The sequence below is a fragment of the Panulirus ornatus genome, chromosome 44, assembly GCF_036320965.1.
Source record: "Panulirus ornatus isolate Po-2019 chromosome 44, ASM3632096v1, whole genome shotgun sequence".
Classification (NCBI taxonomy): domain Eukaryota; kingdom Metazoa; phylum Arthropoda; class Malacostraca; order Decapoda; family Palinuridae; genus Panulirus; species Panulirus ornatus.
In genome coordinates this window covers 6240550-6267715 of record NC_092267.1, presented here as the reverse complement: position 1 = coordinate 6267715, position 27166 = coordinate 6240550, and the positions used below count along the sequence as shown (strand labels likewise).

The following is a 27166-nucleotide window of genomic DNA, read 5'->3' as shown; positions in this document are numbered from 1 at the left end:
GTGAATGGATAGGAGCGTTACAAGAAGTGGTAGCAAGCGCAATCAAAGCTGACCAGGGTGTGCTATAACTGACTTTTTTTTTTTTTTTTTTTTTTGCTTTGTCGCTGTCTCCCGCATTTGCGAGGTAGCGCAAGGAGACAGCGGCAAAAAAAAAAAATAAAAAAAAAAAGTCAGTTATAGCACACCCTGGTCAGCTTTGATTGCGCTTGCTACCACTTCTTTTAACTGACATGAAGATATGAAAAAATATTTTGATCAGTGTCAGAAGTGGAGAGACAAAGGGATAGGGAGACTAAGGCAAGGACATAAGCATGGATAGTATAAGGGTTTCAGGTACAAGGGCTTGAACATTCAAGAAGGAAAGAGTTTGGAGCAATGAACCGAAAAAATCTGATATAAGAGAAATTCAGTCACCGGGTTTAACCTGGTTATATATATACATTCTTTAAAGACATAACAGCTGAATCCCGCATCAGCAGGGTAGCGCCAGGAAACAGACAAAGAATGGCCCATCTACTCATATACACATATATATACATACTTGCCCATATATATACAAACACATGTACATATTCTAACTTGCTTGCCTTCATCCATTCCTGGCACTACCCCACCCCACAGGAAACAGCATTGCTACCCCATGCTTCATAGAGGTAGTGTCAGAAAAAAAAAAAGGACACATTCGTTCACACTAAAGTCTCTAGCTGTCATGTGTAATGAACTGTAACCACAGATCCCTATCCACACTCAGGCCCCAAAATATGTTAGACAAACTGCAAGTGGTTACACCATGGAGAAAAGTCACCTTTGAGACCATCATCAGCTGATGAAATTAAGCACAAGACTTGTACAAAAATGTAGAGCAATGCCTTTATAGTATAAAAGTGGTGCATGAACAGAATAAAATGGCAAAAAAGGGTTAATCCAGGCACCACACAAAAATCTAATAAGCTGTAAAATAGAGATGTTACAAACATAAAACACCATCCCCTTACAGTGCAAATAGGTAACTATATCACTGACAACTTTCACCCCACAAGAGTACATCTTATCCTGCTCCAGCATGGTGTGCAAACTCTAAGTCCAAGGAGCTCCACAGAAAGGGTCCTTGCATTACCTAAAATGAAATAAACCCCCCCCCCCAGCAAACTGAAGAAAGGGGGATGTTGAAAAGGCCACCATTAAGCATTACCATCGATTCTTTGAACAGTGTCCACTAGCACTACTTCTTGGCTCAAGTCCAGTTTGTTTATCCTGTTGGAGTCCAAGAAACCAGCAACTACCACTTCATGGAAGTGATAAGTATTGGTGATCTTGTCAGGAGAGTTGTAGTCCACCAAGTTGGACCACAACTCATCATTGATGGTATCTGTTTGGACCGAACCAGTCACCACCACATCATCTTTGTAGACGAGACCACCTGTTGGATAAAAAAAAGTAAATGGTTATCTTGACCCATAGGGGAAAAGAGGAAGAAAAAAAAAAAAAAAAAAAAGCCAGCCCCAGGTAAGCACATTAGATACAATGTCAGCAATACCTTGATGATGGACATGCCAAGGAAAACTTGATGAAAGTTACAAGCTATCAGCTGGGCAGACCCTTCAAAACTGTGGTGCTTTACCCATACTTAATGCACAATCATTTGACAGTCCTACATTTTGGAGTTTCTGATATCATAAGAACTTACAGCTTAACGGTAACTAACCAATTAATACAGGCTTTCAAAATGACATTTAGCGTCATACAAAACACTCGTGCTCATATTCAAATTATAATGCTTCATAAAAAGATAGGGGAGAAAGAATACTTCCCACGCATTCCTCACATGTCATAGAAGGCGACTAAAGGGGACGGGAGCGGGGGGCCAGAAACCCTCCCTTCCTTATATTTTAACTTTCTAAAAGGGGAAACAGAAGAAGGAGTCACGCGAGGAGCGCTCATCCTCCTTGAAGGCTCAGATTGGGGTGTCTAAATGTGTGTGGATGTAACCAAGATGAGAAAAAAGGAGAGATAGGTAGTATGTTTGAGTGAAACGAAGCTCAAGGGTAAAGGGGAAGAGTGGTTTGGGGATGTCTTGGGAGTAAAGTCAGGGGTTAGTGAGAGGACAAGAGCAAGGGAAGGAGTAGCACTACTCCTGAATCAGGAGTTGTGGGAGTATGTGATAGAGTGTAAGAAAGTAAATTCTAGATTGACATGGGTAAAACTGAAAGTTGATGGAGAGAGATGGGTGATTATTGGTGCATATTCACCTGGGCATGAGAAGAAAGATCATGAGAGGAAAGTGCTTTGGGAGCAGCTGAATGAGTGTGTTAGTGGTTTTGATGCACAAGACCGGGTTATACTGATGGGTGATTTGAATGGAAAGGCGAGTAATGTGGCAGTTGAGGGAATAATTGGTATACATGGAGTGTTCAATGTTGTAAATGGTGAAGAGCTTGTAGATTTATGTGCTGAAAAAGGACTGGTGATTGGGAATACCTGGTTTAAAAAGCGAGATATACATAAATATACGTATGTAAGTAGGAGAGATGGCCAGAGAGCGTTATTGGATTACATGTTAATTGATAGACGCACGAAAGAGAGACTTTGGATGTTAATGTGCTGAGAGGTGCAACCGGAGGGATGTCTGATCATTATCTTGTGGAGGCGAAGGTGAAGATTTGTGGGGGTTTTCAGAAAAGGAGAGAGAATGTTGGGGTGAAGAGAGTGGTGAGAGTAAGTCAGCTTGGGAAGGAGACTTGTGTGAGGAAGTACCAGGAGAGACTGAGTACAGAATGGAAAAAGGTGAGAACAAAGGAGGTAAGGGGAGTGGGGGAGGAATGGGATGTATTTATTGAAGCAGTGATGGCTTGCGCAAAAGATGCTTGTGGCATGAGAAGCGTGGGAGGTGGGTTGATTAGAAAAGGTAGCGAGTGGTGGGATGAAGAAGTTAGATTATTAGAAAAGAGAAGAGAGAGGCATTTGGACGATTTTTGCAGGGAAAAAATGCAAATGAGTGGGAGAGGTATAAACGAAAGAGGCAGGAGGTCAAGAGAAAGGTGCAAGAGTTGAAAAAGAGGGAAAATGAGAGTTGGGGTGAGAGTATCATTAAATTTTAGGGAGAATAAAAAGATGTTTTGGAAGGAGGTAAATAAAGTGCGTAAGACAAGGGAGCAAATGGGAACTTCAGTGAAGGGGGCTAATGGGTAGGTGATAAGTAGTGGTGATGTGAGAAGGAGATGGAGTGAGTATTTTGAAGGTTTGTTGAATGTGTTTGATGAGTGGCAGATATAGGGTGTTTTGGTCGAGGTGGTGTGCAAAGTGAGAGGGTTAGGGAAAATGATTTGGTAAATAGAGAAGAGGTAGTAAAAGCTTTATGGAAGATGAAAGCCAGCAAGGCAGCAGGTTTGAATGGTATTGCAGTGGAATTTATTAAAAAAGGGGGTGACTGTATTGTTGACTGGTTGGTAAGGTTATTCAATGTATGTATGATTCATGGTGAGGTGCCCGAGGATTGGCGGAATGCTTGCATAGTGCCATTGTACAAAGGCAAAGGGGATAAGATTGAGTGCTCAAATTACAGAGGTACAAGTTTGTTGAGTATTCCTGGTAAATTATATGGGAGGGTATTGATTGAGAGGGTGAAGGCATGTACAGAGCATCAGATTGGGGAAGAGCAGTGTGGTTTCAGAAGTGGTAGAGGATGTGTGGATCAGGTGTTTGCTTTGAAGAATGTATGTGAGAAATACTTAGAAAAACAAATGGATTTGTATGTAGCATTTATGGATCTGGAGAAGGCATATGACAGAGTTGATAGAGATGCTCTGTGGGAGGTTTTAAGAATATATGGTGTGGGAGGAAAGTTGTTAGAAGCAGTGAAAAGTTTTTATCGAGGATGTAAGGCATGTGTACATGTAGGAAGAGAGGAAAGTGATTGGTTCTCAGTGAATGTAGGTTTGCGGCAGGGGTGTGTGATGTCTCCATGGTTGTTTAATTTGTTTATGGATGGGGTTATTAGGGAGGTGAATGCAAGAGTTTTGGAAAGAGGGGCAAGTATGCAGTCTGTTGGGGATGAGAGAGCTTGGGAAGCGAGTCAGCTGTTGTTCGCTGATGATACAGCGCTGGTGGCTGATTCATGTAAGAAACTGCAGAAGCTGGTGACTGAGTTTGGTAAAGTGTGTGAAAGAAGAAAGTTAAGAGTAAATGTGAATAAGAGCAAGGTTATTAGGTACAGTAGGGTTGAGGGTCAAGTCAATTGGGAGGTAAGTTTGAATGGAGAAAAACTGGAGGAAGTAAAGTGTTTTAGATATCTGGGAGTGGATCTGGCAGCGGATGGAACCATGGAAGCGAAAGTGAATCATAGGGTGGGGGAGGGGGCGAAAATTCTGGGAGCCTTGAAGAATGTTTGGAAGGCGAGAACATTATCTCGAAAAGCAAAAATGGGTATGTTTGAAGGAATAGTGGTTCCAACAATGTTGTATGGTTGCGAGGCGTGGGCTAAGGACAGAGTTGTGCAAAGGAGGGTGGATGTGCTGGAAATGAGATGTTTGAGGGCAATATGTGGTGTGAGGTGGTTTGATCGAGTAAGTAATGTAAAGGTAAGAGAGATGTGTGGAAATAAAAAGTGTGTGGTTGAGAGAGCAGAAGAGGGTGTTTTGAAGTGGTTTGGTCACATGGAGAGAATGAGTGAGGAAAGATTGACCAAGAGGATATATGTGTCAGAGGTGGAGGGAACGAGAAGTGGGAGACCAAATTGGAGGTGGAAAGATGGAGTGAAAAAGATTTTGAGTGATCGGGGCCTGAACATGCAGGAGGGTGAAAGGCGTGCAAGGAATAGAGTGAATTGGAACGATGTGGTATACTGGGGTCGACGTGCTGTCAATGGATTGAACCAGGGCATGTGAAGCATCTGGGGTAAACCATGGAAAGTTCTGTGGGGCCTGGATGTGGAAAGGGAGCTGTGGTTTCGGTGCATTATTACATGACGGCAAGAGACTGAGTGTGAATGAATGGGGCCTTTGGTGTCTTTTCCTAGGGATACCTCGCACACATGAAGGGGGAGGGGGTTGTTATTCCATGTGTGGTGAGGTGGCGATGGGAAAAAATAAAGGCAAACAGTATGATTATGTACATGTGTATATAGGTATATTTCTATATATTTTTTTTATTATACTTTGTCGCTGTCTCCCGCGTTTGCGAGGTAGCGCAAGGAAACAGACGAAAGAAATGGCCCAACCCCCCCCCCCATACACATGTATATACATACGTCCACACACGCAAATATACATACCTACACAGCTTTCCATGGTTTACCCCAGACGCTTCACATGCCTTGATTCAATCCACTGACAGCACGTCAACCCCGGTATACCACATCACTCCAATTCACTCTATTCCTTGCCCTCCTTTCACCCTCCTGCATGTTCAGGCCCCGATCACACAAAATCTTTTTCACTCCATCTTTCCACCTCCAATTTGGTCTCCCTCTTCTCCTTGTTCCCTCCACCTCCGACACATATATCCTCTTGGTCAATCTTTCCTCACTCATCCTCTCCATGTGCCCAAACCACTTCAAAACACCCTCTTCTGCTCTCTCAACCACGCTCTTTTTATTTCCACACATCTCTCTTACCCTTACGTTACTCACTCGATCAAACCACCTCACACCACACATTGTTCTCAAACATCTCATTTCCAGCACATCCATCCTCCTGCGCACAACTCTATCCATAGCCCACGCCTCGCAACCATACAACATTGTTGGAACCACTATTCCTTCAAACATACCCATTTTTGCTTTCCGAGATAATGTTCTCGACTTCCACACATTCTTCAAGGCCCCCAGAATTTTCGCCCCCTCCCCCACCCTATGATCCACTTCCGCTTCCATGGTTCCATCCGCTGCCAGATCCACTCCCAGATATCTAAAACACTTAACTTCCTCCAGTTTTTCTCCATTCAAACTCACCTCCCAATTGACTTGACCCTCAACCCTACTGTACCTAATAACCTTGCTCTTATTCACATTTACTCTTAACTTTCTTCTTCCACACACTTTACCAAACTCAGTCACTAGTTTCTGCAGTTTCTCACATGAATCAGCCACCAGCGCTGTATCATCAGCGAACAACAACTGACTCACTTCCCAAGCTCTCTCATCCACAACAGACTTCATACTTGCCCCTCTTTCCAAAACTCTTGCATTTACCTCCCTAACAACCCCATCCATAAACAAATTAAACAACCATGGAGACATCACACACCCCTGCCGCAAACCTACATTCACTGAGAACCAATCACTTTCCTCTCTTCCTACACGTACACATGCCTTACATCCTCGATAAAAACTTTTCACTGCTTCTAACAACTTTCCTCCCACACCATATATTCTTAATACCTTCCACAGAGCATCTCTATCAACTCTATCATATGCCTTCTCCAGATCCATAAATGCTACATACAAATTCATTTGCTTTTCTAAGTATTTCTCACATACATTCTTCAAAGCAAACACCTGATCCACACATCCTCTACCACTTCTGAAACCACACTGCTCTTCCCCAATCTGATGCTCTGTACATGCCTTCACCCTCTCAATCAATACCCTCCCATATAATTTACCAGGAATACTCAACAAACTTATACCTCTGTAATTTGAGCATAGGTATATGTCTGTGTGTATATATATGTGTACATTGAGATGTATAGGTATGTATATTTGTGTGTGTGTGGACGTGTATGTATATACATGTGTATGTGGGCAGGTTGGGCCATTCTTTCGTCTGTTTCCTTGCGCTACCTCACTAACGCGGAAGACAGCGACAAAGCAAAATAAATAAATAAAAAAGAAAAAGATATAGTCACCTTCCAAGGGTGCTGAATGCATCATGAATTTACATATCTATAAAAAAAAATCCATAGTTATTATTCAGTGTATCAGAAGCAAAAATTAATATAACCAAAAGTAGTTGATAAATTTATTAATTCTTCTCATACTGCACAAACCCACCATATGTAATATTTCTTATAACAGACTGTACAAATCATTCATACCAGTTTTTATGTATGAATCATACTTTAACACAAATAGAGAGCAGATCTTTAAACTACTCTAGGAATGCCTTCCTATACTTCAGTTTCCTAAGGGTATACTACTGTTTTAGGCATTTCTTTACAGTATTCATATTCTGCTCTAAAGATGCCTTACCATAAACAAGTTTTCTTGCAATTAATCCTGAATGTGAATCCTATCCATCTTGTTCATCTTATATGAACATTGTCAGATAGTCAGTACTGCCATATGCACTAACCTAAACCCATGTCTAGTAAACATATAGGAGACCAAAGTTTGCCAACCACACAACCACATCTTATAAACCACCACGTTAAGCTGCAATGTACAATCTAGACCTTTGTTCCGTATTCTGCTTCTACCATACAAACCATTCATCCCACAATCCTGTTATTGCTGTACACCACCACACACACAATACTAGTTTAATAGTAATCTTGCAAAGACACATCTGACACCCTTTAGTTATGAAAACCAGACTTGAACACTCCTTATACGCTAATCATAAGATATACATCTACCATCCTCTCATTCTATAAACAAAAGACCCACGTACCAGCTAATCTGTAGTTGCCATACTTCTTAACAACACTTCTGTCCAGCTCCACGATGTTGATATCATTAATTGAAGACACATCCATATTGCCCCTCACCAGGAGAAGTCCAAGATCATAGTTTCCCACTAATGTTTGCCGAGATATGTTATCTGTATATACTACCTGGCTTGCTAGTTGCCTCACATCTACCTGCAAATATAACAACCAATAACAAGTGAAATATTCAAAAACTGCCAGCAAAATGAAAAGTAGTGCCCAGTTTTTAGTACGATAATTTCTATTTCAGAAATGCTTTTCCCTCACAGAGTTTTTTATGTGTGTATATGATACTACACTAACCTTACTCTCTCTTTTATAAACAAACTTTCCCTTAAAATCATGGAAATTTCTGCAGTAAACAACTAATACAAGATAGCATCCCCTAAACCAAACAATCTATCTTTAATATGTTGTTTGAGCAAAATATGGATTTAATTACAACACTAATCAAAAAATGCTATGCATTTATTGAACACTAGTCATTTTGCTTATCAACACACTGCAGTGTTCATTTTTTTTTTTTTTAGGCTATCAATCTATGATCCAAGGTCCCAAATTAAAGACAAAACACAGAAAATATATATTTCTATGACAGAGCAACTACATGGAACTATTTGCTCTTAGGGAAAGAAAGGGCAATATTTCAAATTTCGAGTACAAAAAAGAATAAGTTTTCAGGACCATTCACACAAGAGAACTGCTCACCTAGCATCAGATGCATACTTAAGACAAGTTTACTCACATTGTTAACTTTTTCAACAAACAAGTCTCCATTAATCTTCAAGCTTGTGAAGGTTTTCTTGTCCTGGAAGGTTACACTGGCCCCTTTGGTTACTATAGTATCAGTGTCTACACCATTAATTTCGATCGAATTATTGTTCCCAAGTGTGTGGATGATCTCCTCAGCCACCAGTGTCTTGTATTTGTGGTGTCCCACAACCTGCTGATCCCTCACACTCTGCCGCATGTACTCTGTTGATGCAGAGAAGCAACATGTAGTTTTATATTTTCCAAATTTCTCAAATGGGAAACTATATGGTCAAACTGAAGAATTACCTTAAGATGACTCAAGATAGCTAATCATACAGAATTATGATAGAACAGTGACAGTATTGTAACTAATGAGGTTTGGAGGTGCTGCTACTGCAGTACGGGCTCGAAGAAAGTTGGGAAAGGCTTTGAATTTCAATGCCTTACGGGGATACTCTCGAGTTTTCTGGAGTATCCAAGTCTTACCCTGTCTTTTTGTGGTTACCTTGTTAAAACACCCTTAGGAATGGAACACTATGGGTGTCATTGCCTAACTTTATCAGGGAAATAGTAGGTTATTTAATACAAACACTTGAGGCGAGGTGGGATTTTAGTCTTTTGAACAATTTGAGAGCTCTGCTGTCTTGGGGAGACACTGCCCTGTAGTTGCTCTTGGCCATTGGCCTGTCAAATGTGAGGCATAAAAGGCCGAGGAGTAAAAGGGACAAGTGACTGAGGGTGATGGCTCAATGTAAATGGGTTGACAAGCGAGTTTAGGAGGGAACTTGGGGAGAATTTTGAAAGTTATAGTTTGGACGTTCTAGAGATTAGGGAAGCCCATATCCTTAGCAGGGTGTATGGAGAGAAAATGCAAGTTATGGGAGGATGAGGAAAGAGGAGAGGTATGGCCATGAATGAATGAAAATTATCGGTGTAATTTGCAAATGTGCAATCAGAGTATGGGGCGTCACCAGAGGGAAAGGGTGTCAGTAACGTAGATAGATAGTCATGGCCTATTTTCACAACTTCCTCAACCAATCAATCTTTCTCCATGAAATGTAACAAGTACAAAAAATATAATTTATTTCAAAAGCAAAGAAATACCTTAAGATATACTGTACTGCAATGTTACATGCAGTTCTACTTATGCCTACTTTTAACAGTACCCTATGTACAATTAACTAAAAATCCTTTATCTTTAAATTACTGTTCACATCTAAATTCTAAGCAAAGCCCATTAAAATTATTTTTGAAAAGGTACCGTTTAGGAGGACAAGCTAGGAGCAATGAATGTGCAAGGACAGTGTAATGGCAACTTCCCTGTTGTCTTTCCTAAGCAGTCTTGTTAGTAATCAAGAACTATTCTGTAAATACATAATGCCTGCATTATTTTTACTGCCCTAACTCCTTTTCTTAAAAAAAAAAAAAAAAAAAAAAAAGGGAGAGAAGGCCAAGAGTGCCATTGTGTGTGTACAACTATAACCAATAAAGCTTCTAGCATCAAGTAAGGTAATCCTTGCGCTGACCCTATTCTGCCACCTTGCCTAGGCAACTCGCCCTCATCCCAAGTTCGCCTTCATTTAACATTGATATCACTTTTATGGTTAGAAAATATTAGGAAATAGTAGAACTTTCCTCCAGAAAAATTAAGAGGTTCCTTATCCCATTCCTATGCCCAGCTAAATCAAAACAAGACCATTATATAGCAGAAAACCTACCACTAGTTAGCACTCCAGAGATCGTTCCTGCTATGGGACTGCCACGGGTGGTGAAGACATCCACTTCCATGTAGTGTGCACGCCAACTTTCCTGTACATTCTGATCTACACCATCTAGTAGGAACTCCCGGGTTATGCTGTCTAGCGAGTGGCCATTCACCTGCAAAGTGAAATGCTTAACCAAAAGCAACCATGTACTATTGATTATATTCCTTTACCACAACATGTGGTAGAGATGCTCAACATTGATAGAGATGCTCTGTGGAAGGTATTAAGAATATATGGTGTGGGAGGCAAGTTGTTAGAAGCAGTGAAAAGTTTTTATCGAGGATGTAAGGCATGTGTACGTGTAGGAAGAGAGGAAAGTGATTGGTTCTCAGTGAATGTAGGTTTGCGGCAGGGGTGTGTGATGTCTCCATGGTTGTTTAATTTGTTTATGGATGGGGTTGTTAGGGAGGTAAATGCAAGAGTCCTGGAAAGAGGGGCAAGTATGAAGTCTGTTGGGGATGAGAGAGCTTGGGAAGTGAGTCAGTTGTTGTTCGCTGATGATACAGCGCTGGTGGCTGATTCATGTGAGAAACTGCAGAAGCTGGTGACTGAGTTTGGTAAAGTGTGTGGAAGAAGAAAGTTAAGAGTAAATGTGAATAAGAGCAAGGTTATTAGGTACAGTAGGGGTGAGGGTCAAGTCAATTGGGAGGCGAGTTTGAATGGAGAAAAACTGGAGGAAGTGAAGTGTTTTAGATATCTGGGAGTGGATCTGTCAGCGGATGGAACCATGGAAGCGGAAGTGGATCATAGGGTGGGGGAGGGGGCGAAAATTTTGGGAGCCTTGAAAAATGTGTGGAAGTCGAGAACATTATCTCGGAAAGCAAAAATGGGTATGTTTGAAGGAATAGTGGTTCCAACAATGTTGTATGGTTGCGAGGCGTGGGCTATGGATAGAGATGTGCGCAGGAGGATGGATGTGCTGGAAATGAGAGGTTTGAGGAAAATGTGTGGTGTGAGGTGGTTTGATCGAGTAAGTAACGTAAGGGTAAGAGAGATGTGTGGAAATAAAAAGAGCGTGGTTGAGAGAGCAGAAGAGGGTGTTTTGAAATGGTTTGGGCACATGGAGAGAATGAGTGAGGAAAGATTGACCAAGAGGATATATGTGTCGGAGGTGGAGGGAACGAGGAGAAGAGGGAGACCAAATTGGAGGTGGAAAGATGGAGTGAAAAAGATTTTGTGTGATCGGGGCCTGAACATGCAGGAGGGTGAAAGGAGGGCAAGGAATAGAGTGAATTGGAGCGATGTGGTATACAGGGGTTGACGTGCTGTCAGTGGATTGAATCAAGGCATGTGAAGCGTCTGGGGTAAACCATGGAAAGCTGTGTAGGTATGTATATTTGCGTGTGTGGACGTGTGTATGTACATGTGTATGGGGGGGGGGGTTGGGCCATTTCTTTCGTCTGTTTCCTTGCGCTACCTCGCAAACGCGGGAGACAGCGACAAAGTATAAAAAAAAAAAAAAAAAAACCACAACACGTCAGAACCACTAAACTCCATTTCCTCAACTATTACTATTATTACCACTGAACACCACTCATCTACAGATATGCCTGCTAGTTTGTCTAAAATTATGAAGGCCAACACGACAGTTTTTGGTTCCCAGTTATATGTATTAAATCATGAGCATACAGCCTTGGTTTGCTCACATACATCGACTTAAAGTGCAGGAATATATGAGTTAGCCAACTGTGCACCTGATCCATTCGATAAACAGGAAACCAAATATAGACATCCTCTGTATATAACACAACATGTTTAGTAGCCAGTATAAAGCAGTATTAACCATATAAAGGACACCAGTTTCATACTGGTTTGCAATGCAAGAAGTATGCCTACTTGAATCCACATTTACAAAGTGATATCCCCTCAAATTCTCAAAAAAATTTCCATTGGATTAAAAATCTTTTTAACATCCCTTTCCAGAATCAAAACTTTGAAGTGTTTTATATCTCAAGTGGTATGATGATATCTCAAGTGGTATGATGCAACTTACTCACCTTATGTAAAGTCAGTTCATCAAAATGGGCATTATCAACAGTGAGGGATGCAGCACTTATAAATCCAGTGATAGCTTGCTGGCCGGAGTGGTACAACACTGTAGGAAGGGCATCCTTCAGAAGCTGTACCTCTGTCTGCAAGTATCACCAAGTGGTTAATCAACCAAGTTACTAGATGGTAAAGCAAATGTAAAACCAGTATCCTGTCATAAAAGGGAATTCTCATGTATGATCAGTCAGGTTTTGACTTTTTTGAAGTATAACCATTATTTGATTATGAGCATTATCAGACTTGCCACTCCCTCATCCCATTTTTTGTGGAAATAACCAAGAGAACATTCATTTTAAATACCTGAAGTTCGCTTACAGCTGCAACATATTCCTCCAAGGATTGATTGGCTGAGCTCCCTTCCAAGGGGTTCCTGATGTTAACAGTCTGATCAATGGTAGTTGTTCCACTCACTGTTAGTTCTGGGAAGATGACCTGGCCCACTCCATACCTTTCAAAAGAACAGTTCACGCTTTTTTCATATCCAACTGCCTCTCCTACCTTACCAAGTCAGCATCATTAAAAATCAACCTCATTTACACATTTTGGTAATAGCCAAGCAACAGAATAAGTGGCACTTGTAGATCCAGCAGTGATGTGCAGGCTGTAAGTGTGTTTAAATAGTTATATGCTAGAGGCATGAAGTTGTCTTGGGATAAGACCTGGGATAATGACTGTGAAAAAGAACTCAAAGTAACTGGAGTCTTGATATCGCAGGTGATGGACAAGTACCGAGAGTGGCAGGGAGGGTAATGATGGAAGAAGTAGAGTGAAGACTAGAGGTCAGTTGTGCAAGAAAATGAAATGTTATGATGGAGCAGAGGGCACTGAAAGAAGAGAGCAATGATATTGTAGTGGTGTGTTGGAATTAAAGGACTCTCTAAATTGGTGGTAGTACAAGAATGAAAGTTTTTATGTGCCCTAATGGAATCAGTCAGAACACATGAGTCCTTGTTCAATTGGGTGTAGCCTTAATCAAATGAGGTCTTGAGAGGGTTTGGTCCAACTCTAGGTGGTTACCTCTCAAACATGCAAGAGTGTAGGACACTGATATGAAGAGATTGCCCAGTGCTGACAATCGCTGTTTATTGCAATTCAACTCCAAGACAAGTGCAGATTATGGCCCAGACACATAGAGGTGAGGTTACTGACAAGCATGGCAACTAATGGGAAAGAGCCTTACAAGCTCCACTTTTACTAAATAACAGGCCAGTGAAAAAAGAAAGTTGGGAGGATATGTTATCCAAGTCTAAATGAATAACAGTCCAGTGAAAAAAGAAAGTTGGGAGGATATGTTATCCAATTCTAAATGACTATTTGAAGAATGAAAATGCAGAGGATGGACAAGACATTATATCCAAGGGCAAGGTTGTTTACAACCACAGAAGGTACTGGGAAAAAGACTTGCAATGCTCTTTTGCAATCCCATTAGGTAAAATGCCTAATGAAAAAAAATTAGTTTATGGAAACAATTGTAGTGATGTGAAAGCATGGAAGAATCAAGACGCACTAGAGCACAGGTTTAAGAGAAGTGTTCTACCCCCTTTTGCTGAGGATAGTATAAACTCCATTATATAAAAAATAGCTTTTAAAAACCTCAACCACAAGTAGACTACTGGCATTCTGTCCAGAAACATGCATCTCTCCTTGTCATGTACAACACTTGACTCGCATAGATCATTATTCGTAACCGATTTTCCTGCGGAGCACCATTCAATAGCCTTGACTTTTGGAAAATTGGCAGAAGCAACAGATGGTAGCAGTATGTAGGAACATTTAGGCTGGAGCATTAGGTAATAGTAATAAGGAACATTAGGTAGAAGCTCTCTACATGGCCTGTTAAGGGTGAAGCAATAGAGGCTATGAAGTGGCACTGGAGTTCCCTAGATATGGAGGGACTACTGCCATGGACACCCATTTAAGAGAGTTCCACTTTACATTTAAAAGGCCAAGCGAGTGCTTTGACAGTTGCTGGAAGAGGAGGGGTAACTGGGAATACTGGATTCAATAAGCTGCACATGGGAAAGAGTACACATGTGAGGGACTGAGCATCAACATACATAATTGGCCTGTTGCAATTCACTGGCTTGCACAGAAAAGGTTGTTATATGCAAGTACGTTAAAGGGAGTGGCAGGTGGAATGCCATTTTTTGGTGAAGTAATGTGTGAAAGTCTGTAATGAACAAATGAAGAAAAAAGTCTAAAATAAAGTAGCAAGAGGAAGAGGGTTTAGAAAAGTGGCTTGTTGTGCTGCAATACCTAGAGATATTAAAAAATGGCACACACATAAGTTAAATAAAACCAGGGCACTGAAAGGTTTAAATACTTACATAGACAAATGATGTGTATGGCATGTGAAAGATGGGATAAAGAAGTGATACTCCTGATCCTACCCACCTAGGTATCATGAGGATTAGTGATAACTGCATACTGAGCCAGCACTTCAATGGTTGTCAAGCTGCACTCCTCCGACCCAGACAGCCGTCTTTCTTTCTGTCTCAGCCATATGTAGACTGCTGGTATTCTGTCCACAAGCATACAATCTCTCCTTGTTACACACAAAACTTTACTCATGCTACTCATTCATCAAACCCTAGATTTTCCTATGGTGAGAGCTATGCTGTAGCCCTCCCTTTTGGCAAAATGGTAGGAGCAACAGACAGCAGGCAGGAATATCAGGCTGGAGCATTAGGTTGAAACATTAGGTAGATGTAATAGGCAAGAACGTTAAGCGTTACGAAGTAGCAGAACGGAAGATTAGACAGGAACATTAGGCACATACATTCAGTGGTAGTTGGTAGAGACATTCAGTAGGAACCTCTGGAAACAATGCACTGGCCATTCCCTGTGCCAGGGGCCTGTTAAGGGTAGGCACTCAAGGCTACAAAGCAGCAATGAAGTTCACCACTTATGGAGAATTTTGCCACGTTCTCCCTACTGAAGGAGTTCCCAGAGGGAATGGGCAACATAGATATAGACAGATTGAAGACGAGATTAGGAAGAGTGGTGGAATGAATCTGTTGCTTGCAAAAGAGAAAAGGGAAGTCAGATGGTATGTACATGGAATTAATGCAGTAACTGGGAGGAATACAAGAAAAAGTGGCAATTTTAAGAAAAGGTACAAGAGCTAAAGAATAGTGGAAATGATAGATAAGGGTGAAAGTGGGAATACAAAGAGACAACAACAAGGAGAGTGTTTGAGAAAGGCAGCAGGCATAAAAGTGATGCAGCGAGTATTTTGAAAAAATTCAATACATTGAATAATAGGGTAGCATATGTGGTATGCTTGCGGTGTCTCTAGTTTTCTCATTGCACTAACCCTTCCCCTTGTCAGTATCATCAAAAGTACTTGCAAGTATATAAACAGGTAGTCTTGCCTACTTAGTCATTTGGTTAAATTTATATACTATTAGAAACTTGAAATCTTAGCTGACAACCTTTGGTTGTAATAACCATAATCTCGATGACACGTGACATGTCATGAACATCTTGCCATCCAACGACAAGATATAACCGAAGTTCCAGAGCCATAACCCTAACCTGAGGATGGTCAACAGTCATCAAGGAATCTTGGGCGATGATACCCTCCAAATAATCAATGTCCCTCTTCCTTTGGTCCAGCAAAGTAGTAGTGTCCACCAGACATCGTAACAGTGGGTCTCCTCCAGTCTCCACCTCTCCTGTGAATGCCCATGCTTATCTCATTTTAAGTTATTAAATATCTACTATAAAATTTGCCCAAATTGTGAGTTTTTCTTAAAACATGATTGTGCTTAAATCTTATTTTATTCTGTTCAATGCTTCTCCTGGACTTCACAAAGGCTCATGACATTGAAAAGGTGCAATCAGATTTGTGCATACCTAATAAAATATCCTCCAAGTGGAGGATCCTGGCCTCCAGCTTGCTCACTGCACCTGTGCACACGTACAGAATATGATAGTCTGGTCCCAGTTTAACTCCATGAAGGTCATGGACAGCATTACAAGTGGTGTTCACTGTGAATGAGGGCAAATAGTGTCCAGTCAAGTCATCCGTGTAGAGACTGATGGTGGCCTGTAGAAGACAATATGAATAGAGCAAATGTGTATTTATCAACACAATAGTAAAATTCTCCCAACTAACAACAAAAATTAACGATTCTTAATTCTAGCAGCAAAGTTTAACATATCTTCTAAAAGGGTGGAGTGAAAAATAATTCAAGTGGCTGGAGCCTGAACATGCAGGAGGGATAAAGGTGTGCACGGGAAAATGGTGAAATGGAGCAATTTGGTAAACAAACGGGGAACATGCTGTTAATGGACTGGACAAGGGCATGAGACAAGCTGGAGGAAACCAAGAAAAGGTCTGTGGGTCCTGAATGTGGGCAAGGGGATGTGGTTAGGCAAATTTCGCATGACAGAATCGACAAGAGGGAATGAGGCCTTTTTGTCCCAGGCAATTTCTAACCAATGGGGAAAAACAGTGAACAAGTTTGAAAAAGATTATATTCTTAAATCATCCACAATAGAGCTGATAAAACATAAATGATTTTGAAAATGCAAAGTGCATTACAACCCTCATGACATTTATCTACCGGGGTGCATCCCTCAAAGTGAACATGTCAATTTGGCTGCCAGTGACTAAGTATATCATCAGCACCTCAAGTATACCAAGTATGTTATAAACTTTCACCATCTGTTCTATAAGGCTCAGAAAAATCTTACCCGATTAGCCAAAACTACTAAATAGATACATGGCACATATAAACTAAGAAACTACGGGAAACAAATTGGTAAAGCACTTTTTGCATACCCCAGTAGAGATCATGATGATGCTCTCAAAGTTGTGCAGGGGTAAAACCCCCACAGAGCTCGGTCCGACGGCCTTTGATAGTTGCAACATTTGCCACTGCTGCAGCTGGTTATCTAGAGAGAGAAAAAAAAAAAAAAAAAATCACAGCCATTTCAAAAGAACCTTTCTCAAAGGAAAACACTTTATAAATATCAAGGATTTAAGAAAAAAGTTCTTACTTCTCCACCAATAAATCTTTCCATAGTCATGGCTTAGCAGAAGAACGTAATGTTTGTCATCATGTGGGTCACTGAAGTGGAGAACCTTTACGACATCTGTATCTGGCAACTGTTGGATCAGCGTTACACTGTCTAACACTGGGTTGAATTCATATACATGGCAACCCTCCTGCAAATGCAATAGCAAGCTATTCATAAAACAGGCATGTTCCACTACAGCAAATTTATTTGTTTTTTAAAATTTCCTTTATCCATCTTACTTCAGAAATCCTTTTGCCAAAACACCAGTTTGTATATTAGGATCTTAACTTACAATCCTTCAGTATTATGACAAGACTATAATTACTTACCAGAGCAGCTATGCAAGATTCCAATTTTTTCACAAACCCATGATCTTTCTTTAATATAGTATATAATTATGAATAATGGTGGCCAATATATATACAATTTGATGAGATAGGTTATATTTCCTTTAAAAATACCTTTCCCCATCCCAAAGGAGTGGATCTAGTGTGAAAGTTTAGCAATTTCAGTCACGTAGGTGGCTGCCTACTTTAATTCAAATGCACATTTAAGAGCATACAAATGTACAATACCACTCCCTGATAGGTTGTTGTTCAGGCCTGTTAGTGAGGGCCATGGGATTATGTTCCAAGAAATGACAACCAAGAGGAAACATACACTGATAAAAGGTTCCAGCTGTCTTGGCCTGATAAAGCTGTGATGCTTTACCCTAACTCAATTTTCTAGTAACTTACAGAAACTTACTAGAAAGATACTAATGTGATACTTAGTGTGGTTAGTTTCTTGCCAAGTGGGAATGATTGATTACAGAATACTGGGAGGGTGCAGGTTTTATTCAAGGCTGTAAGGGATTAAGGAGAAATGAACTTGTGGGAATAAGGATATTCTCTTTGGAGGTAGACTGTCTTCCAATCATGTGATGTGTCGAGAATATATTTTTGTGCAGTACTTTGGGTACTGTATGGCATAGCTCAAAAGCTTTGCATGTAGCCATTGTGGATGACTGCTTAGCAGCTAGCTGATTCATAGGCAAACTATTTCTTTCTTTTTTAGGATTCTGATAGAATTAGTGATGAAAGGGCAAGTGAGGTGCAGTAATAAAACGTGTATGGTAGGGAGACCTTTGAAGGGTGTGCTTAAATGGTTTGGACACATGGGTAGAATGAGCGAGGAAAGGTTGAAACAAGGATATACAAGTCAGATGTGGATGGAACATGGAAAACAAAGACCAAATTGGAGATGGAAGGATGGAGTGAAAAAGTTAAAGTGATAACGGCTTGATCATGCAGGAGGGGGATAAAGCATTCAATGGATAGAGTGAACTGGAACAATTTGGTGTGCTAAGGACTGCTAAGGACAACGTGCTGTCAATGGACTGAACCAGGGCTTGTAAGTGTCTGAGGTAAACCATGGAAAGGTCTCCAAGGCCCTGTATGGATAGGGAGCTGTGGTTTTGGTGTATTACAAATGACAGCTACAGACTGGATGTGGCCTTTTTTTTTTGTTCCTTATGCTACCTTGCTAATGTGGGAAACTGTGATAGAAAAAAATCTTTCATGCAAGATATTGGAGCATGACGTTAGTGGTTCCATATGTTCAATGGCATTAGTACTGTATGAAAATTGTAGACAGGTGAAGTCATCCATAATGTGTCGTGTGAGGTTCGTATGCAGTGTGGGTGTGGAGAAGTGGGTCCAATGCCATGGAAGGTGGGCAAGTAGACTGTTTTGCTCGATTATTCAGTAAATTGGCAAATCTGAGGAGTTTGGACATTGACAACTTATTTGGTAGAGTAGGAAGAAAGGTTGTGTGTAGGGGTACTTGGAGGATTTCAGGATGGGTATTACACAGGCAAATTTATCTAAATTAGGGTTTTAGATTTAATCTAAAGTGCAACCTAAAATACAATTTCTTTCAAAGGTATATCAATACTAACGACTTTTTTGTAAATAACACCAGCCCTCATCCAGCATTAAAAGTATCGATAACATGTTACTAAATGACCATTGTAATGCTTTCCCGTTATTATGTTGAAGTGCTGGGAAAATTCTGACAATAGTGCAAGTTTCCAAGCTCAAAATTCAGTGAAGATATTCTCACTTCATGCTTAATCCGTGAAAGTAACATTTATGAGCAAACTTAAGTTTATGCAAGTAGTACATTTTGAATAGCTGAGAATTTACTAGAGAACATTGACATCAATTAACATCAAAGCAATATACATGCAGTCTTGTAAAAGCTCGGCAGAACTAGAGTCCAAACTAATAACGATACTTGCTGAAGATTTCATGCCGAAAACAAGATAGTAACTGCCACCATCTGGAAACCCTGCAATGTCCCGTACTCCAGAAGCCCTTAGCTGGAGGCTATCTCGCTTATCAAAGTACTCTCCCACCAGCACATACATTCTGCAATAAAAAATATCGGATTAAGCTAAGCAAAAGCTCGATCTTCTTCATAGTCTAGTTCAGATTTTCAGCAAGATCTTCAATCAGAATGACAAATAGGATCACAAGAGACTGAAGAGAGACTTTTAGCATAAGAAATTTAAAAGGTGCCAAAATTGGTGTTTGAACATTTTCTCATTTTGTTTGAACAAATGGATACACAAGAAAAACTCTGGTCCATTACAGTCAGTACCTTGTTATTTAGTGAAGAGTACAAGCAGCACAGAATCATGCATACATACATGGAGAAACAGAGTACATCTATAATGTAGCAAGGGTTAAATCAAGATATTTCTTTCATGATAAATGCTACTGACATGATGCAAATGCCATGCTTAGTTCAACAGCAATAAAATTGAGGAAAATTAATGTTCTACTCATTCCTCTTCCAGCAGCATAACTTACACAGAATGTGTGAGATCATCATCTGGGGTAGAATAGTAGTGTTCTCCAACAACTAAATATAGTTCACCATGTGTGTAGAAGAGGTGCAGTCCTCCAACTATGCCCCTTGAGAGGATGGTGTGTGGCATGCGCAGCTGCCCTGTCTGCAAGTTAACACAGACAATGCTCACCAGTCGTGAAGACGATGACCCCAGAGCAAGGAAGAGGAACCCAGAGTATGTATGGGCCTGCAAGACAAAATTATCAAAATACAAAAACGTTCAGAGTAGTCACCTTAGTAGAGAATTTTAACAGTTCTTCAGAATAACCTTAGAAATGCTAATAATCTTCAGTCTAGAATATGTACAAGCAATACGTCAAGCCGACAAGAGCACACTATTGCAATACTATGCAAAAACTGTATGCAGTAATGCACAAAAGTTGACCTGCCTATTTTCTTATACAACCCTGTTACTCTGTTCTCAAAAACACTCACTGCTATCCTGTTGACTTTATCGAGGCTGATTGAAGTCAACTGGAACCTCGAAATTATCTTCACACTGTTGTCGATAGCAGACCAGGCAACAATTTTCTGGTAATGACTCCTGCCAACCCAGTTGACATTTTTATTAGTCACAAATAAATCCAATCTTCATTAATTCAAACTATAAATTCAAGTAACATCTGAAATTTCCCTCAACCCCTCTTCCCTTTGCCTTTCTTTGACACCTCTGCCAAGTTCAACTCTAGACATTTTCTCAAACCTGGATCATAGTATTTCAAATCCATCTTTCAGTTCATCAGCCATTCCATTCTTTATGATGTACCAGACATTATTCACTACTATTCACTTCAAGTCTACAAGAAATCCATTTTAACTGAACCATTCCATCCATCCAGTAACTGCATAGACCATACTAAAATGCTAAGAAATTATAAAACCAAGCCACAAATTAAAATTCATTTTTTTCCTTACCTTACTACCAAACTTCTAAATATCGTCAATGTTAATCGGTATTTTCACTATTTCCTCGGACACTTGCACATCTTGACACTGTCCTGAAGTTTTATCATATTTTCTCCTAAAATACCTACATCAAGCAGATAAACTTTGGATCCCAGTTTTTCATTTTCCTAAATTCCAAATCATATTAACTCCTTAACATCAGGTCAGTCACTTGTTCCAACTACCTTCCCTAACTCCTTCAGTTTCTTTCACTCTCTCTATCCACATTACAACATCCTAAAGTTCATGAAAATTTCTTTCCCTTGCATTTCCTCTACAAATCCTTGTCCTTACACATGCCCACCTAGTTCTTATTTTGCTGATCAATATCTGGAAAATGCAAGATTCTGGATAGAGTTCATGTCCCTTGACCAGAATCAATTAACATGGCATTAACACTTATTCATCACCCCAAGCTTAGACCAAGTCCCACCCTTACCTTGGCGCTCCCAAAATCCAGTAAGTGATGTAGTCATAGGTCAACAGCTCGAGACCTGTCACCCCTTCTGTCCACGAGCTATCATCTATTTTTGCTGCACCTTCCATTCTGAATGTTGTCAGTTCCAAGTCTGTCACATTTATTGATGCCAAGTCCATAGCTGGAAGGAAACCAACAGAGTGGATAAAACAGAATTCAACTCATTATCTTCTCTCATCAGTTATTAAAACTTTTCAATATTTCAATTTCATAAAATTTCACTTGCTTGGATATCAAATCTTTAGCCCAATTCATAAATTTTCTTAAACAGTGAAATGTTCAAAAGATATCTACCAAGGAATTACTGTCACGATACAGTGCTGGCCACAAATTTCAGACTAAGAGGACGATACATTTCGTTTTCTTATATCAAAAAAGCTGCATTCACTCACATTCTCTACCTGTCAGGCGTAATGCATTAAAACCACAGCTCCCTAACCACAACTAGGCCCTACAGACATTTCCATGGTTTACCCCAGATGCTCTACATGCCCTGATTGTCCACTGACAGCACATCAATCGCTGTATACCATTGCCCTAATTTACTCAACTCTGGCCTCCTGCACATTTGGTCTCCCTCCTCTTGTTCCCTCCACTTCTGACATATACTTTGTCAAACTTTCCTCACTCATTCTCTCCATATGTCCAAAACATTTCAGCTCTCAACCACACTTTCGATACCTACTCTTATCAAACCACCTCACACCTCAAGCAACTTAAACATATCCCCCTTCCTCCTCACAGCCTTTATATATAGCCCATGCCTCACATCCATACAATATTGCTGGGACTACTATACCTCCAAGCATCCCCATTTTTGCCCTACCAGGTAATCTCTGCACATTCTTCAGCACTCCCAAAACCTTTGCACCTCGTCCATTCTACGACTCGCTTCCTCTTTGATGGTTCCACTCTTTGACATGTCCACTCCCAAATATCCAAAACACTTTATTTCCTCCAATATGTTTTAGTTCAAATTCACATCCCCAACTAAAGTCCATCAACCCTGCTAAACTTAATCTTGCTTTTAATCACAGTAACTCTCCAATTCCTCCTTTCACACTCGTTTTCAAACTCAGTCATTAACTTCCACAGTTTCTCACTCAGCCATCAGTGCTGTGTCATCAGCAAGGAACAACCAACTCTTCCCATGCCCTATCTCACCCACAGACTGCATACTTGGCCCTCTCTCCAAAACTCTTGCATTCATCTCCCTCACCATCCCATCCATGAACCAAATGAACAACCATATTGACTAAGTCCTGACACCCTCAACAAAAACTTCTCATTGCCTCTAGCAGCTGTGGTCTCATCATACAATCCCAAGATCTAAAATAAGGCATCTCCATCAGCCCTACCGTATGCTTTCTCCACATCCATGAATGCTGCAAACAAAATCTTTCTCCACATATTTCTTACACATTCTTTGAAGGAAACGCCTGATCCACACATCCTCCACTGCTTCTAAAACCACACTGCCCCTCCCCACACTGATGCTCTGCACATGCCTCACCCTCTTAAATACCCTCCCATACAACTTACCGGCACACTCAACTACCTTGTACCTCTATAGTTTGAAGACACCTTTACATAATGGCATTATTCATGCATTCTGCTAATCCTCAAGCATCCACTCTTGCCACCTTGCCATATTCCATCTTACATAATGCTTTCACTACCTCCTCTATTTTTACCAAACCACTCTCCACGACTCACTTTGCATACCATCCCAACACAAACACCTTAAATTACCATACTAATCAACATTCAACAATCCTTAAAAAATACTCCCTTCCTCTCCTCTCCTACTCACTTCACCACTAAATGTTACTACTTCCCATTTTGCCTCCTTCGCTGATGCTCCCATTCAATCTCATTTTTTGTTTGCACATTAACATATCTAAAACATCTTATTTTCCATAAAATTTACAGATACTCATTCGCAATTCATTTGCCCCTTCACTCTTGCACCATCCTCTTGTCCTCCTGCCACTTTCTCATACATTCCCATACCTGCACTACTTCCCTACAAGTACTGTCCAAACATCTCTCCTCATTCACTAGCAACTATACTTTGTCCCACCACTCTACCCCTTCTAATCTGCCCATTTTCCACCTCTTGCATGCCACATACATCTCTCTCATGCCAGCACTGCTTCCCTAAATACCTCCCATTCCTCATTCACTCCACTCACGCTCACCTTATGCCATTCTACATGAACTATCCAGGTATTTCTCACACAAATCTTTTCCAAGCTCACTCACTCTCGTCACTCCTCACCGATACAGTTTCCTCTTTCCCAAAAACCTCGAAAAATATTCATCCTCTTCTACATAAGATGAACAGTCCCTCTCAGCACATTCACATACAATAATGCCTGCCCACCACCCTGCATAAAAATACTTTTGTATGCCCCATTTTTAAACGAAGGATTTCCAGTCACCAATCTTTTTTCCATCACACAACTAAGCTGTTCATTTCCAATCATAATACCAATTACCCCGTACCTCCCAATTATACCCTCAACTGTCATTACTCACCTTTGCATCAAAGTCACAAATCACCAATCACCAGTCTCTTGCATCAAAACTGCCAACACATTCATCTGCACCCAAAACACTTGCTTCAAGAGCTTTCTTCACATGGCCAGGTGCATAATCACTACTAGTCACTCAACGCTCGGAATCCACTTTCATTTTTACCAACATCAACCTAGAATTTACTTCCTTAAATTCAATCTAACCAATGCTTCCGCAGTGCTGTTACTCCTACTATGACAACCTACATTAATCTTTCAGTCCACTTTGGACAATTTACTTCAATGTAAACTACAAGGCTACTATTTCTCCAACTCCCACCAATACTCACTTCTTCTGTAACGACGAGACTCCTCAGTGAATGCCTTAGAAATGTGAAGACGAGCCTGGTCAACAAGGCTGTCCATGTACAAGTCTAGGTCAGCCAGAGTTTCCAGGGGCCTATTTTCCATCATTATTGACTGAAGAAAAACAAAACTACACAATAGACATTATCAAGTGCAATGTGGTAACCTAATACTTTTGGCCATCTGTAAACACCTCGTCATATTAGTTTGACAAATGCAATTACCCGATCAATGGCGGATATATACAATTCTGAAGAAAAAGGAGGTATACATTTCTCAAGCCTCATGAAGGCTTCGCCCTACAGACAGACATCAATCACCATTTCCTCTACAAAAAGTATCTAATGTCTTTTCTACATTTCAGATGCTGCATTTACTCAATAGGGAAGTAATACAATAAATTGTTAGCAAAGGAGGGGGCTAAAATGAAAATGAGGCAAGAGGAAACCACCTCTGCCATAACTATGGAGGTCAGTAATGGTAATATTCGACATATTATTTAATACAAATACTTATCCATCAGTAGTATATTAAGATTAGGAATTACAATTTTGTATAAAGGAAAATACACTTGATATTCTTAGGAGTTGTGGATACAAAGTTTACGAAAGATTCCTCACCTTTTCTATCCAGATGGATACATGTTATTAAGGAGGGGAATTTAAGACAAAGGGGGACGACTGGCTAAAAAAAAAAAAAAAAAAAAACTAAGAAAAAGCATAAGATGTTCTATTTACATACATAATGGAATGGGAAGTATCCAAGACCCATCATGAATGCTAGACCCCAATACCCCTTTAAGCTAACCATATCCCGCCCCCCCCCCCCCCCCACTACAACCCTAGACTAGGTAGACTTACCATATATGGGGTTGAGGGTGGCTGCTGCTGGGGTAATTCACCTGGCACAGCCGCTGTTCCCATCATGAAAGCCAGTGTCCACAACACGTGAGCCATGACCACTGCAGGTCTTGCACCACCATAATAACTACCCCAATTCATCGCTGATCTCTGGGGTGGGGAGGAGAAAAAGACAACAAAAGTATGTCATAAAGTATTTGGCATTGTTCAAGCATATTCATTTTGATAAGCACATGTCATACGTTAATAAATGGGTTCAGATATGCTCAATACGGCAGAGCCACAATCATAACTGACCGAGAACTTAAACTCTCCTTGGAAACTAATAAATCTTATCCATAAATAAATATTTTCATTCGTATATGACCAGTGCGGAATGAGCCAAGAATCTTTCACTGAACTCGCGAGAAAACTCTTAAAGAAACACCATAACACTAGTAAACACATGAACACAAGAGTTATTGTAATGCTGACCAAATGTCAGTCCTGCCTTTGACAACATACCAGTTCCATCATGGCCGAGCCCCACATACACCATCCAAAGATACAACTAACTATACTAAAGAGCGAACTATCATTTTCGAGGTATTTCTCAGTTCAAAGTAGGACAGATTTGTTTTCTTTCCTCATCAATCACATACACCGTCCTCTTATCTAAAGACATCTCATTAATCTAAGAAAACACATCAATCATCTATAACGAGAGTGGTAATTACAATATCACACACTAGATCTCACCTACTTGGAACCCAAAGGGTAACTGCTCGCTCTGGTGACACGAGAGTTACATCACATGGTCTCCCGCCACCTGCTCCACCCATGGTTTCTCCTGACTTTTTTTCCTATGATGATTAGAGTAATCACGAACACCTCACTGATAAATACCGTTCATATAAGCCAAATTCTGATTTACGTATTACATAAGCTTTGAAAATCCCTGCTTTGTTCATCAGCCTAGGTCATCTTATATACATTTGCTCATGGTTATCACCTTCATTGGATATAGTTGCAATAAATAAGTCGTGTTCTCCTTCGTCATGTATAAAAAAAAAAGCACCCAATTGGCCAAGAGAAAATGGAGTTAGCCAATCAGAATTGCAGGCCATGCCATCCTGAGGGAGAACCAGCCAATCATCGGGCAAGGATGACCCCCACCGGCAACCAGGAGCCAACCAATCAGGAGTCAGGGACCGCTAGTGCCGCCATTAATGGCGATCGTAGATATTACAGCAATTGCCAAGATACGAGCTTTGCTATCAAAATATGAAATGCAATAATCTTAGATATGATTATATATTCGAAAATTAACTATATGCCAACGTAGAAGATGGTAATTATAAAGGCAGATATGCAAATTTAATTGTCTAGTACAGGTAATCTTACCGAATTACCTGTACAAAATAAACTCATACAGGGTCGATTTAATTTCTATTAGAAAATTAATCTTTTATAGAACCCTTTCGAAACCCGAATTAATATATCTATTTTTGATTAAAAAGCCTAAATATGTCTAGGTAATTACAATTTAATTAGTGACAGGAGCCATATATTACCAACCAGGAGGATAATCTGGATTTCCAAAATTTTAATCCGACTTATCAGAGAATGTCCTAAGAGGTGAAATGATTATATACAGCTTACGTAAGATATTTTTAGGACAATTTATATTATGAATTATGCAAATAAGGTGTAGTATATGTTATCTAATAGAACATACTCCTTTCAATAAATTCTAAACCAGCATTTATGAAATTGGTTTGAAATCAATACTGAAAATATATACAAAAGCCATGAGATAATATATAACGCAACCTGTAATTAAAATTTCGTTGTGACTTCTGTAATGTTTTTGATGTGATGGAG

The 27166-nt window shown here is 40.2% G+C and overlaps 1 protein-coding gene across 1 annotated transcript in view; it reads right to left on the bottom strand.

Annotated features, from left to right (window-relative positions):
* Positions 1-25773, bottom strand: part of LOC139762795 (uncharacterized) — a 78470-nt gene extending 52697 nt beyond the window's left edge. The window contains exons 1-17 of the mRNA XM_071687951.1: positions 25601-25773; positions 25304-25453; positions 24428-24557; positions 21520-21679; positions 20571-20679; positions 20096-20322; positions 19522-19651; positions 17220-17388; positions 17002-17114; positions 16071-16263; positions 15627-15889; positions 12513-12656; positions 12161-12295; positions 10116-10275; positions 8390-8619; positions 7608-7797; positions 1193-1420 (exon numbers count right to left, since the gene is read on the bottom strand). Of these exons, the coding sequence (XP_071544052.1) occupies positions 1193-1420; positions 7608-7797; positions 8390-8619; positions 10116-10275; positions 12161-12295; positions 12513-12656; positions 15627-15889; positions 16071-16263; positions 17002-17114; positions 17220-17388; positions 19522-19651; positions 20096-20322; positions 20571-20679; positions 21520-21679; positions 24428-24557; positions 25304-25453; positions 25601-25750 (2881 nt within the window). The 5' untranslated portion in view covers positions 25751-25773. The remainder of the gene's footprint in view (positions 1-1192; positions 1421-7607; positions 7798-8389; positions 8620-10115; positions 10276-12160; positions 12296-12512; positions 12657-15626; positions 15890-16070; positions 16264-17001; positions 17115-17219; positions 17389-19521; positions 19652-20095; positions 20323-20570; positions 20680-21519; positions 21680-24427; positions 24558-25303; positions 25454-25600) is intronic.
* Positions 25774-27166: the final 1393 nt, after the last annotated feature.